At 51.3% G+C, this 13,485-nt stretch overlaps 1 protein-coding gene across 5 annotated transcripts; it reads right to left on the bottom strand.

Annotated features, from left to right (window-relative positions):
• Positions 1-5,983: 5,983 nt before the first annotated feature.
• NRSN2 (neurensin 2) lies at positions 5,984-13,469 on the bottom strand. Of its 5 annotated transcripts, none has more exons than XM_039479572.2 (4): positions 13,407-13,469; positions 10,888-11,002; positions 10,422-10,616; positions 5,984-6,987 (listed from the first exon to the last, which is right to left on the bottom strand). In XM_039479572.2, the coding sequence occupies exons 3-4, from the start codon at positions 10,608-10,610 to the stop codon at positions 6,562-6,564; spliced, it is 615 nt and encodes a 204-aa protein (XP_039335506.2). In that variant the 5' UTR covers positions 10,611-10,616; positions 10,888-11,002; positions 13,407-13,469; the 3' UTR covers positions 5,984-6,561. The 5 variants fall into 5 exon arrangements, with proteins under 5 accessions (XP_039335506.2, XP_010350051.3, XP_074262472.1 ...); XM_010351749.3 differs by having other exon boundaries at positions 10,422-10,638; XM_074406371.1 differs by lacking the exon at positions 13,407-13,469 and adding an exon at positions 11,769-11,921.
• Between the last annotated feature and the right edge of the window lie 16 nt (positions 13,470-13,485).

Genomic DNA, 13,485 nt, shown 5'->3' on the forward strand with positions numbered 1-13,485 from the left:
GATGTCAGGCCCTCCTGCTTGGCCCCACAAGACACTAGAGAAAAATGTTAGTGTTTTAGGCTGCCATGGCTGGTCCAGTCCTTAGTTCTGGGTCAGCATGCAGCATGTGCATGCGTGTGCATGTGTGATAATGTACACACATTGTTGTGTATGGCAGGGATGCATGTCTCTGAGGCAGCCTGGAGCAAAAGAAAAAGTGCCTGGGTTCTGAAACGAGAACAGACCAGCCAGGCTTGCTGAGTCATCCAGAACAGACTTGCTGAATCATCCAGGACAGACCTGCTAGGCTTGCTGAATCATCCTACAGCTATGCTCCCTTTCTCCTAGTCCTTGACCCTACCAAGTTCTTCCTGCTCCAGGGCCTTTGCCCTTGCTGCTCCATCTGCCTGGAACGTTTCCTACGTCTTTCCAGGCTCTTCCTTCTTCTTCAGGTCTCAGATCAAATATCTGGTCCTCAGAGAGACCCTCCCCGACCACTCGTCAAGCATCATGCCCCACACCAACCCTGTAATTTGTTTCTAATCCATAACTGCTTTTTTTTCTTTTTTGAGACAGTCTCGCTCTGTCACCCAGGCTGGAGTGCAGTAGCGCAATCTCGGCTCACTACAACCTCCACCTCCTGGGTTAAAGTGATTCTACTGCCTCAGCCTCCTGAGTAGCTGGGACTACAGGTGTGTGTCACCATACCCAGCTAATTTTTTGTATATTTATTAGAGATGGGGTTTCACCATGTTAGCCAGGATGGTCTTGATCTTCTGACCTCATGATCTGCCTGCCTTAGCCTCCCAAAGTGCTGGGATTACAGGCGTGAGCCACCACGCCCAGCAACTCTGCCTTATTTTATTCATAGCACTTGTCAAGGTTTCAAATGATCCCATTTATGTATTAAATTGTCTTTATTTTGAGACAGAGTATCACTCTGTCACCCAGGCTGGTGTGCAGTGTGCAATCTCTGCTCACTACAACCTCCACTTCCCAGGTTCAAGCGATTCTTGTGTCTCAGTCTCCTGAGTAGCTAGGATTACAAGTGTCCACCTCCACACCCAGCAAATTTTTGTATTTTTAAAGTAGAGACAGGGATTTTACCATGTTGATCAGGCGGATCTTAAACTCCCGTCTCAGTCTTGGGATTATAGGCATGAGCCACGGTGCCTGACCAAATTGTCTTTTGTCCATCCCTTCTGTCCCATTAGAATGTAAGAACCTTGAAGGCAGGGATGCTGCATCCCTAGGTCTAGCACAGAGCCCAGCACCTACCAGGTGTTCAGTGAACGTTTGTCGAATGACTGAAGGAATGTAAAATGCTCAGCACAATGCCTGACATAATAAAAAAATCAAAATTGCTGGCTCTTGCGGTTACATAAGTGTTAGTGACTATTATTGCTATTTTTGAGGACTACACGCCACTCAACAGTTCTTAGATCAGGTGGTTATTTGAGTCCTGTATAATGGAGTGTCATAGGAGAAACAGGGATATGAGACTTAGTGGATACTGTTGAGGAATAGACAATAAGCTGGGAAGACAGGAACTCAGCAAAAACAATCATGATGTGTTGAGCTCATGATGCATTGAGTTATTCTAACAAGACTGGAAGTGAGTATAATTACCCTTCCCCTCCTTTTTTTTTTTTGTCTTCAAATGGATTCTTGCTCTTGTTGCCCAGTCTGGAGTGCAATGGCACAACATGGGCTCACTGCAATCTCTGCCCCCTGGGTTCAAGAGAATTTCCTGCTTCAGCCTCCCAAGCAGCTGGGATTACAGGCGCCTGCCACCACACCCGGCTAATTTTTGTATTTTTGGTAGAGATGGGGTTGCGCCATATTGGCCAGGCTGGTCTCGAACTCCTGACCTTGTGATCCACCTGCTTCGGCCTTCCAAAGTGCTTGGATTATAGGCATGAGGCACCATGTCTAGCCCTACTCTACTTTTAGATTAGAAACTGAGGCTCAGAGAGGGTGACATGCCTAAGGTCACCCGGTATGTCTCCAAAGCACTTAGCTCAGTGTGGAGACTGAGTGGCCAATGTGTCATCGGCACATCTGTCTGGATCTCTCTGGGGCATCTCCAGCACTTGTGTATACCGGGGCACACTCCATGCCCATGGGCACAGGGTGGTGAGCTTTGGCTGTGTGTGTTTCTCACTAGGGGTCTGAGAGGTCTTTACCCCTGAGCTCCAGGGTCTGGGCTCAGGTGGCCTTTGTCCTGTGACTGGAAGAAGGCACTCTTGCATGGATGTCAGGCATGACATGAGGCAGGCCTAGCTGGCACACAACGGGGGCGGGGTGAAGAATGAGGATGTGCTTGTGCTCATGGGGACACCTGCATCGGCCGATGGCTCGCTGTGCCGGTGCACACGTGCATACACACGGACACATACAGGCACACAAGTGTACACACACATCCCTCACAGCCTCTTGCTCCCCCAGGCACACTGACAGCCCTTGCTCACACCGGCTGAGTCACTCTGCGTGTCAAGGGCCTTTCCAGGTCCCCAGCCTGACTGATGTCTCTCAAGCTTTTAGTGTTGCAATGACAGGGCTGTGTCCCTCCTGCTCACTAGACCTCCACAGAGCCCTGCCCGGGGCAGCGCAGAGTGGGCACTTAGATTTGTGGAGCAAATAAATTTACAGCATAGCACGGTGGCTCATGCCTGTAATCTCAGCACTGCGGAGGCTGAGGCAGGTGGATCGCTTGAACCCAGGAGTTTGAGACCAGGCTGGCCAACATAGCGAAACCCATCTCTACAGAAAATACAAAAACCAGCTGGATGTAGTGGCACACGCCTGTAGTCCCAGCTACTTAGGAAGCTGAGGTGGGAGAATCACTCGAACCTGAGAGGCAGAGGTTGCAGTGAGCCGAGGCTGCACTCTAGCCTGGGTGACAGAGCAAGACTTTGTCTCAAAACAAACAAATAAATATATTCACTCCTTTCCTCATTCCATTATTAACTTATTGACTTACCTCTTCCTTCCTTCCCTCACTCACTCGCTCATTAATTGAGTCAGTCACTCACTTACTCCCTCATTCCTGGCCTCCACGACGAAACAAAGCTGCAATCCTGCCTCCCCACCATCTCCTCCCCCGCCCAGCCTCTATCTGCTGAGAGCCCATCAGATGCCAAGCCCTGACAGCTCTTCCCCTGCCACACCTGGTCCATCGACCCTGCCCCAGGACACACCCTAGTGGACATCCTGTTTTTCACCCTTCTCCCTGCCCTGACCACATGTCCCGGGCCGGATGCTTATGAAATCCTCTGAGTTATTCCATCACCAGGTCCCTGCTGGCCTGATGCCCAGAGTTTGGTTTTGAGTCATGTGCTCTGGGACATGGCAAGGCTGGGATTGGAAGCTCACGGCCCGGGTGAGACCAAGCCAGGCTGAGATTCAGAGCAGGGCCAGGGTTGCTGGTCCCATCCGTGCACATCCATGGGCACATCTGTGAATGGACTCACATGACAATGTGGCCCAGACAAGGCCACGCCATGTCCAAGGTCACAGGGAATGTCAGTGAGGGAACTCAGCCATGGCACATCTGTTCACTCATGGATACCTCTGCACAGAGGTGGAGTTAGACACCATTGCCTAATATTACAGGGCCAGGGTTTGAGTCCAAGCCATTTGACTTTGGGCAAGCCATTTTACTTCTCTGAGCTTTATCTTTTTTTCTTTCTTTATGTATATATATATATATGAGATAGACTCTCACTCTGTCACTTAGACTGGAGTGCAGTGGCACAATCTCGGCTCAATGCAACCTCCGCCTCTCAGGTTCAAGCGATTCTCCTGCCTCGGCCTCCTGAGTAGCTGGGATTACAGGTGTACCACCATGCCCAGCTAATTTTTGTATATATTGTTTAGACAGAGTCTCACTCTGTTACCAGGCTGGAGTACGTGTCGAGATCTTGGCTCACTGAAACCTCCGCCTCCCAGATTCAAGTGATTCTCCTGCCTCAACCTCCCGAATAGCTGGGACCACAGGCATGCATCACCATGTCTGGCTAATTTTTGTATTTTTACTAGAGATGGGGTTTCACCATGTTGGCCAGGCTGGTCTCCAACTCGTGACCTCAAGTGATCTGCCCACATCTGCCTCATTCCTGTAATCCAACGCTTTGGGAGGCCGAGGTGGGCAGATCACTTGAGGTCACAGGAAAGCACACACATGTCTATCCGGATACACACCAGTTGCTGTCTATACCAAGCGCTCAGAAAATCCTCCACAACACCACACCAGGAATGATGTGCATTGTTGAGAAAAAAAAAAAAAAAAAAAGTCCGCTCCTAAGACCTCACAGACACAGGCATTCAAGTGTAAATTGAGGGACCCACCGGAGTTCTTGAATAGCACGTTACACGCCTGGATGCACACCAACGGGCATGTGAATTATGCTGGTGAGGCCTATAGGCACTGGCACACTGCATTTGCACTCACTCTGCTTCTGAATTTTTTCGCAGCTACATTTACTGAGCACCTACTCTATGTAAGTGAACATAAAGCAGTCTGGTGCAGCGGCTCATTCCTGTAATCCCAACACTTTGGGAGGCCGAGGTGGGAGGATCAGGAGGTCAAAAGATGAAGACCATCCTGGCAACATGGTGAAACCCCGTCTCTACTAAAAATACAAAAATAAGCTGGGTGCGGTGCCATGTGCCTGTAGTCCCAGCTAATCTGGAGGCTAAGACAGGAGATTCGCTTGAACCCAGGAGGTGGAGGTTGCAGTGAGCCTGGATGGCGCCACTGCACTCTAGCCTGGCAACAGAACAAGACTCCATCTCAAAAATAAGTTAAATAAATAAATAAATAAATAAATAAATAAATAAATAAATAAAATCCACCACGGGGAAGCCTTAGGCAAAGGACTCACCTCTCTGATCATCAGTTACTGCATCTGTAAAATGAAGATGGTAAGGCCGGGAGTGGTAGCTCACGCCTGTAATTCCAGCACTTTGGGAGGCGTGGGGGGTGGATCACGAGGTCAGGAGATTGAGACCATCTTGGCTAACACGGTGACACTCCATCTCTACTAAAAATACAAAGATTCGCCGAGTGTGATGGAGCGCGCCTGTAGTTCCAGCTACTTGGGCGGCTGAGGCAGGAGAATCGCTTGGACCCAGAGGGTGGAGGTTGCAGTGAGCCGAAATCTCCCCACTGCATTCCAGCTTGGGCAACAGAGCGAGACAACGTCGAAAAGAAAAAGAGACAAAGACAATAATTTCTTTCTTAACAAGTGATCCTGAGGAGCAAATGAGAAATAATGGGTCGTGCCCAGCACACAGTAGGTGCCCCTAACAGTCTGTGTCTCTCCTCCCCAAGCCCCAGTGGCCAGGGAGAAAGGAAACAAAGTCAGTATCCATCCCAGTTGTTTATTGAAAGGGAAGGTGGGATGAGAGGGGTGCAGGATGAGGAAGGGGGCGTGAGGCACGAGAACAGTAGGGTGTTCCCTGGTGGGGGCGGCCTGAGGAGCCCCCAGGAGGCCCTTCAGGCTGGTGGAGACTGAGGGTGAGGGTTAGGGAGGGCAGGGGAGCTTTGAGCGCTGCTCTCCGGCTGTATCGGAGCTCTCTCTAGTGGTACAAAAGAGAGACGACGCCTCCGGTAGGGAGGGGCTGGTGCCTCCGAGAGGGCACATTTATTATCAGGGTCACGGTCAAGACTTGTGGGCTAGGTTTCTAGGTGGGTAGACTTTCAAAGGCAAAGACAACCCACTTCTCCTGACCCCCATCCCCGGCTCTTAGAGACCATTTAAATCCATATCTAAAGTAAATCCGGAGCCACCTGGGAACATCAGGCCTCCAGCTAGTCTTTCTGAGCCAAATCTGTCCCCCACCCTGTGGACCCTCGGGGAACCAGGAAGGTGCGGGACTGGCTCTGCCCCACCTGTACAGCACAAGAGCTGGCCCAGGAGGAGGATGAAGATGTGTTTCTAGTTCCTGCATGCTACTTTGTTGTGTGCCTCCTTCACCCACCTCACCTATCAGCTGGGGCTAGCAATTGCCAATGGTGGGTGGGCTGGGGGGCTCCGATTCCAAGAGGCAGGTAGAAGACACAGTGTGAGAGGCAAACGTCTTCACACATCCTGCAGGGGAAGTCCAAGTGAGCATCTGGGACACATTGATGCTGACTGACCCCCACCCCTTCATCTGTGTCTACGGAGGGCAGTGTGTGCCCTCAAGCCTGTGGAGAAGAGGAGTCTAGTCCAAAGGACTCATGGTAGAGAGGCAGGAGCTGACGGCTTCAAAAGGCAACAGGCTTGCCCAAGGTCATTCAGAGGAAAGCGTGGGGACGGGTTGAAGGAGATGTTTTCTGCCCCTGAGGGCCTTGGGAAGAGGGTGTGGGTGGGAAGTTTGGGGAGCTCTTGAGGAAGGCTGGCATCTCGGATGAGTTGGAGCCCCACCCCTGGGGAAGGAGCACTGGGATTTGAGCTCCAGACTGGACCTGGGGTTGGGCTATAAAGGGACCGTGCTGAAAGGGAGAAGTTGGGGAAACACCGAGAGGGGGTTGTGGTGAGAAGAGGGAAGCTTCCAGAACCCAGATCTGTCTCCTCCTTAGGCCATTTGGGTAGCTCAGGAGTCCCTCTTGGGCTGGATGGTCTGCACAGAAGACTGCCCAAAGGGGCTGGCGGGTGGCGAGAACCATGAGTGGCCACAGGCATCACGGAAGATGGGGGAAAGCTGCTGGTCTGGCTCATCCCCGAAGACCTCCATGTGGCTGTCAGCTTCAGGGTCCAAGGGTTCTGCCTTGGTGTCCTGGCTCAGCCAGCCCATCATGACCCAGAAGAGGCAGATGGCAAGCAGAACTCCAGCCGCCCCACAGAGTGCCATGCCTGCCAGGCGGCAGGTGCCCAGGGCCTGGTTGTAGTCAGCTGCCCGCTGATCCAACACCAGGAACTCACCTTCACCGATGCCCTCTAGCTTGGGGGGCACCGCATAGCCAGTGGTCAGAGCCGCCACGCCCAGCAGCATAAGCAGGATCCCCGAGGACAGGCTGATCTGAGGGGAAGCAGACAGACCAGGAGGCAGTCAGGGTCAGCCAGGGGCCCCTGGCCAAGGGATCATGTTGGATCTTCACCATACTTAAGGGTAACCCCTTGATGCAACCTTAGGAGATGGGAATCACAGAACATACTTGCTGGGGTCTAACTGACAGGAGGCAGAAACTGTCAAGTTCTATTTGGAATCCTGAGGCCTCTTAATTTCCTTCTCAGCTCCCACTTAGCACTGGGTTTCTCCAGCCAACCCTGTGTTTCCCTCTGTCATGATTTGGGTCACAACTCATCTCCTTGTCCTTTCTACCTTCTCTGTCTCTATTGGGTTAACTCCTATGCACCATCAGATCTCATCTCAAACCTCACCTCCTCAGGGAGAAGAGCCCAGGACTGACTCAGATCCCTTGCTTTACTCTGGGCAAACTGTACCCATTCATTCTTCAATACATTTACCGTTGTGCACATTTGCACATGTATTTTGGTTGTGATGTAAGTGATGTCTGCCTCTCCCACAGTACTGAGAGCCCTATGAGAGCAGAGACTGTGCCTGTTTTGGCTCACTAGGAGTCTTCTGTGCCTAGCATGTGCTAGCGCAGAGCAAAGGCTGAATAAATGTTCGCTGAATGACTAAATGAACCACAGCTAAGAGAGTTCCTCAAAGTCAGGGACCATGACTTTTTTATTTTTATTTTTATTTTTTTGAAATGGAGTTTCGTTCTGTCACCCAGGGTGGAGTGCAGTGGTGTGATCTTGGCTCACTGCAACCTGTGCTCCCGGGTTCAAGAGAGTCTCCTGCCTCAGCCTCCCGAGTAACTGGGACTACAGCCACATGCCACCACGCCCTGCTAATTTTTGTATTTTCAGTAGAGACAGGATTTCACTGTATTGTTCAGGCTGGTCTCAAACTCCTGACCTTGCGATCTGTCCTCCTCTGCCTCCCAAAGTGCTGGGATTACAGGCCTGAGCCACCATGCCCGGCTGGACCATGTCTTAAATTCTGCGTTCCCACGAGTCTAGCACAGTGCTTGGCAATAAGAAGATGCTTAAGAAATTTAAATACACACTAACCTTTCCTTGGATGTCTCCCTTGATCATTTCCTCTCCTGGTGTTCTCTGCAGACCTGACCTGAAGTTATGTAAGTTGGCCTCTCTGCCCAGGTTGGCACCTTATCTCCTCACTAGAGTGAAGTCCTTTGAAAGCAGGAGGGAAGCTCTGCCTCAGTCTGCCGAGAGTATTTAGCAAAGAGCTATGCTCATCGAAGAGACTCAGCTCATTGCCAACTCTGCACCTTGACCCATTGGTGCACCCTGGCTGACTGGTCTCCTTGGCTGTTCTGGAAATCAATTCTTCACGTTTTTTCACTGCCCTGGCAAGGTACCCCCATCTATCATTGGGAAGCCACAGTAAGATTTAAGTGAAATGAACCTCACTTCCTGCCAGTCAGCATATTCCATTTCTTAACCATAGTGATTCGTTCAAGGCTGGCACGTCGTGACCCAGTGAGAGCCAATGCAATGCTTGTCAGGACTTCCGGAAATGAAAAGCATTATTTCTTTTCACGTCTCTTGTAAATGGTGTTTTAAATGTCTGGCTATCCTGAATCTTTTACCTCTTCATATAAATGATAGAGTCAGTTTGTTGATGTCCACAAAATAACTTGCTGGGGTTTTGACTGGGATTGCACTGAATCAATGATCAGGTTGGGAAGAACTAACATCTTGACAATATCGGGTCTTCCAATCCATGAACATGAACTATTTTTTCATTTATTTAGTTCTTGGCTATCTTTCAAGTTTTGTAGTTCTTCTCATATTGCAAATATTTCTTTCTTTTTTGGTGCTAAGGTAAATGGTAATATGTTTTTAATTTCTTGCTATTTTTTTCTCTCTTCTTTTTCTTTCTTTCTTTTTTTTTCTTTTTGACAGAGTCTTGCTCTGTTGCTCAGGCTGGTGGCACGATCATGGCTCACTGCAGCTTCAACCTCCCTGGCTCAAACGATCCTCCTGCCCCAGCCTCTTAAGTAGTTGGCATCACAGGCCCACGCCACCACATCCAGCTAATTTTTTATTTTTAGTAGAGATGAGGTCTCACTTTGTTGCCCAGGCTGATTTCGAATTCCCGGGCTTAAGCAATCCTCCTGTCTCAGCCTCTCAAAGTGCTGGAACTACAGGTGTGAGCCACTACCTCGGCCTTTTTATTTTTATTTATTTATTTATTTATTTATTTATTTATTTTTTTGAGACACAATTTTACTCTGGTTGCCTAGGCTGGAGTGCAATGTCATGATCTCTGCTAACTGCAACTGCCATCTCCCGGGTTCAAGTGATTCTCCTGCCTCAGCCTCCCAAGTAGCTGAGGCTACTTACGGGTATGCACCACCATGCCCGGTGAATTTTCTACTTTTAGTAGAGACAAGGTTTCACCCTGCTGGTCAGGCTGATCTTGAACTCCTGACCTCAAATGATCCACCCGCCTTGGCCTCCCAAAGTGCTGGGATTACAGGCTATTATTTTTTTCTGAAGGAAATACCACTGAAAATGTTGACTTCCCTTGGATTGGTGTAGGGTTAAGATCTGAGGGTCTGCACAGTAGTGGCTATTTGGGGAATATGTGGGAGAGTCTGAAGCTTACAGGCTACTAGGGTGGGGGCGCCATGAGGAGCCCAAAGACTAGGAAACCTTGCAAAGTCCTTGGTGTAAAGGTTTGAACTGCCAGATCAAACTGCCTGGATGTATGCAACCTTTGGTCTCTTCTAAAAAATGAGCAATCTCGTCTCTTCATTATTATTTATTTATTTTGAGATGGAATGTTGCTCTTTCACCCAGGCTGGAGTGCAGTGGCGCAATCTCAGCTCACTGTAATCTCTGCCTTCTGGTTTCAAGTGATTCTCCTGTCTCAGCCTCCCAAGTAGCTGGGATTACAGGCGCCTGACACCACATCCGGCTAATTTTTGTATTTTTAGTAGAGATGGTGTTTCACTATGTTGGCCAGGCTGGTCTCAAACTCCTGACCTCATGATCCGCCTGCCTCAGACTCCCAAAGTGCTAGGATTACAGGCAAGAGCCACCGTGCCTGGCCCATTTTTGTATTTTTAGTAGAGATAGGGTTTCGCCATGTGGACTGGGCTGATCTTGAACTCCAGACCTCAGGTGATATGCCCACCTCAAGCCTCCCAGTGCTGGGATTACAAGCGTGAGCCACCGCACCTATAATTATTTACATACAACAAATATATAACTAATTATGTAAATAATTTGTATGTAAATACAAATACAGTGAAGGCTCCCTTCTTTATTTAAACCCATTGGAGTTGGGTTGTTTCAATGTGCAAGACTCCTAACTATTACATTATCTCTTTTTTTCCTCTGAGCCTCAAATTCAGACTCATTTCCTCCATCAAGGCAGAGGAATCACAGGAGTTGCTCATCTGGCCTTACCTTCCAACACAGTGAGGGCCAGGGCTGGCGTGGGCACAGGACCGGAGGTCCCTCTGGGTCGTCGCTGAGAGCGGTGCCTGCACAGTCCTCATAGAAGAGGTGCAGGTAGGAGCGGACCCCATACCACTTGCCATCCTCCACGTTGGGGCCACGGCTGCAGCCGCAGGAATGATCGAAGCTCGGCATCATGGATCCCTGTGGAGCAGGTAAGGTGCAGCTGGCAGAGGGAGGGATTAGCGGGAGCTGCTCATGATGACCTTCATAAGCCCCCATATCTTTGTGTCCCACCTGCCTCTCCTCCCACTAGAGACACCCCACACTCAGCACAGTCTGGCCTTTTGGAATCCCAGCCTGTCCTTCCTGAAGCACACTGTGAATGAGCCAATGCCCTGAAGGGTTTGGCCCAGTGCTCAGCAATTGGAGGTGTCAGTAAATGTGCATGTTTACTCTGGAGGCCACCCAGTACCTGGGACTGTGGGCTCTGGAGCCTGACCACCTGGACTGGAGTCGTGGATACACTGCGTCCTGGATTCGTGACCTTAGACAAGTGCTTCCACTTTTCGGGGTCTCAGTTTCCTCATCTGTAAAACAGACCTAATAATCATACTTGTTTCATACAGTTATTGTGTCTGGTGCTGTGAAATGGTAGCTGCTGTGATTAGTACACTATTTTTTTTTTTTTTTTGAGACAGAGTCTTGCTTGGCTCATTGCAAGCTCTGCCTCTTGGGTTCAAGTGATTCTCCTGCCTCAGCCTCCTGAGTAGCTGGGACTACAGGTGCATGGCACCACACCCAGCTAATTTTTGTATTTTTAGTAGAGATGGGGTTTCACCATGGTGGCCAGGATGGTCTCAATCTCTTGACCTTATTATCTGCCCACATTGGCTTCCCAGATTGCTGAGATTACTGGCGTGAGCCACCGAGCCTGGTCCTAATTTTTTTGTTATTACTTCCATCTTGAACTTTTTAGGCTCCATGTCTGGAGTGACAGAGGCTCATCCTCTGCTCTCCTTCAGACACCCTTCTGGGGATAATTGTCATGGCCAACACTTATCCAGTTGGGCCGGAGTTCCCAAGCTGCAAGGCTATAAAAGGTCCTCCCCAGGACTGAAAGCCTCTAGATTCCAATAAATTTTGACTCCACAGGAAGTGAAAGTCAGGGACCCTCAGGATTAGAAGCTCTTAGGCTCAAGGGCTGTTAGATTTCCAGAGAAATCTATCAAAGAACCCCCTTTTTTCCCCACAAAAGTGGACACAGGTCTTGGGAGTGGAAGGTACTTGTGTATCCACATACAGGTTTGGCCCAAACCAAAGCCAGGAGGTGCCGGGGGAGGACTGGGCTTTTACCCTCGTCTCCATGATGACCCTCAGCCTTCAGTAGCAGCTCCTACAAAATGAAACAATGTGCTTGTTCCAAAGGGTAAGATAAAGGTCCTGCCAGCTCCCTCTCACTTCCAATCACTTCCAATCGGATGTGGTTCTCAAATCCCTGAATAGAGAACTCGCCAAAACACCACAGAGAAACGCACAGACACATGCTCACAAAGCACACAGGGAGGTACCCAGATAGGTACAACACACACACACACACACACACACACACACACACACACACACACACACACACGGTTGGAGGTTCTGCTTGGACTGCAAGGCGCACAAGATCGCTGTCAAGAAAGCCTGCACGTAAATCGTGGCTCTACACCCTCCTCACTTACAATTCAGGGAAAAGAAGAGCGGGAGGGAAAAAAGGAAGAAAAATAACAGCAACAAAAGCCAGGACAGAGAACGGAATAAGGCAGAGACTAAAAGCGAAGGACCCTCGGAGGAAGAGGGCCAGAGGTCTGGAGGGCAGGGCTCTCCGGAGGAGGTGGGCGGGGCGGGCTCTGCGGAGGGTGCGGCCAGCGCCGTACCAGCCCCGGCGAGACGCTGGGGAGGCCCGGGTGGAGAGAATAAATGGGGCCGGGGGTGGCGGTAGGAGCCTCAGTGCGGTCTTATTAAAGACCTCAGGTGAGGAGGCGTGGAGGGGGCTTCGGAACTGTTGGCCTGGATCAGCTTCTCCCCTCCAATTCACGGCTTCCCCCACTCCAAATAGATGTAATCACTCAGTCCCACCGGTACTGGAGGAGGAAGGTGACCTTGACAGTGTCTCCCCCTCGGCCGGGCCCCTCCCTCTCCCGTTTTAGGGTTGCAGGGAGTAGGTCTAGCTGGCCGGAGACTGGGCAGGGAGGAAAGGAGGGGATGCTGAGAACCTGGCGCAGGTACCCGGGACGAGGGTTGCCATGGGAACCGCCAGGGTGATGTCCCTAGCCGAGAGCCGGGAGGAGCTTGGTGGGAAGGGAGCGGGAAGAGGAGGGGGCTGCGTTGTCCGACGGGGGAGACTGCGGCGGAGGAGGCGAGGGGCAGGAGGCGTAGATGAAGGTGACAGGCGCCAGGGCCCAAAGACGGATGGAATCTGTCGCCTCTGCGCGGCCTCATTCAGTCCTTCCCAGGCCCTCAGACCCGCCCACTACAGCGCCCAGCGCTGCCCAGGCGGGGAGAAGGGGCGCCCTTGCCGAGGGGTGTAGACCGGGGAAAGCAGGCCACGTCCCCCTCCCTTCCCCCACCCACACCCGCACCGCTCTTTCTCACAGGACCACAGATCCCCTGGTCCACACTAACTGCGTCCTTTCCCCTAGAGAGAAACTGAGGCAGAGAGGGGTAGGAGTGGGTTTGGGGTTTGAAGAATTGGCGCGGGGTGGGAAGGTTGTTCTTCGAAGCCTCTACACACCCTGTGAACCCTGAGGTATCTAGGGGCGATGGGGCTGGTGCTATTTCTCCTCCCTGCTACTTCCCTGGGACCCCCACCTCCCAAACCCGAGGCTCAGGCGCAGCCGTCCAGTCCCAGGCGGGACACGGCCCGGACTGGGGCTGCAGGCAGAGCGCGGGGACTCTCCAGGGGATGGGGCTGGGGTCGGGCCGCGCGTGGAGCGGGGCTAAGCTCACCTCTGCCTGCAGTCTCCGCCGAACTAGCGGGAGCCGGCGCGGGAGCCTAGAAAAGCGGGCTCAGTTCGCGCCTGCGCCG

The sequence above is a fragment of the Saimiri boliviensis genome, chromosome 9 (assembly GCF_048565385.1).
Source record: "Saimiri boliviensis isolate mSaiBol1 chromosome 9, mSaiBol1.pri, whole genome shotgun sequence".
Classification (NCBI taxonomy): Eukaryota; Metazoa; Chordata; class Mammalia; order Primates; family Cebidae; genus Saimiri; species Saimiri boliviensis.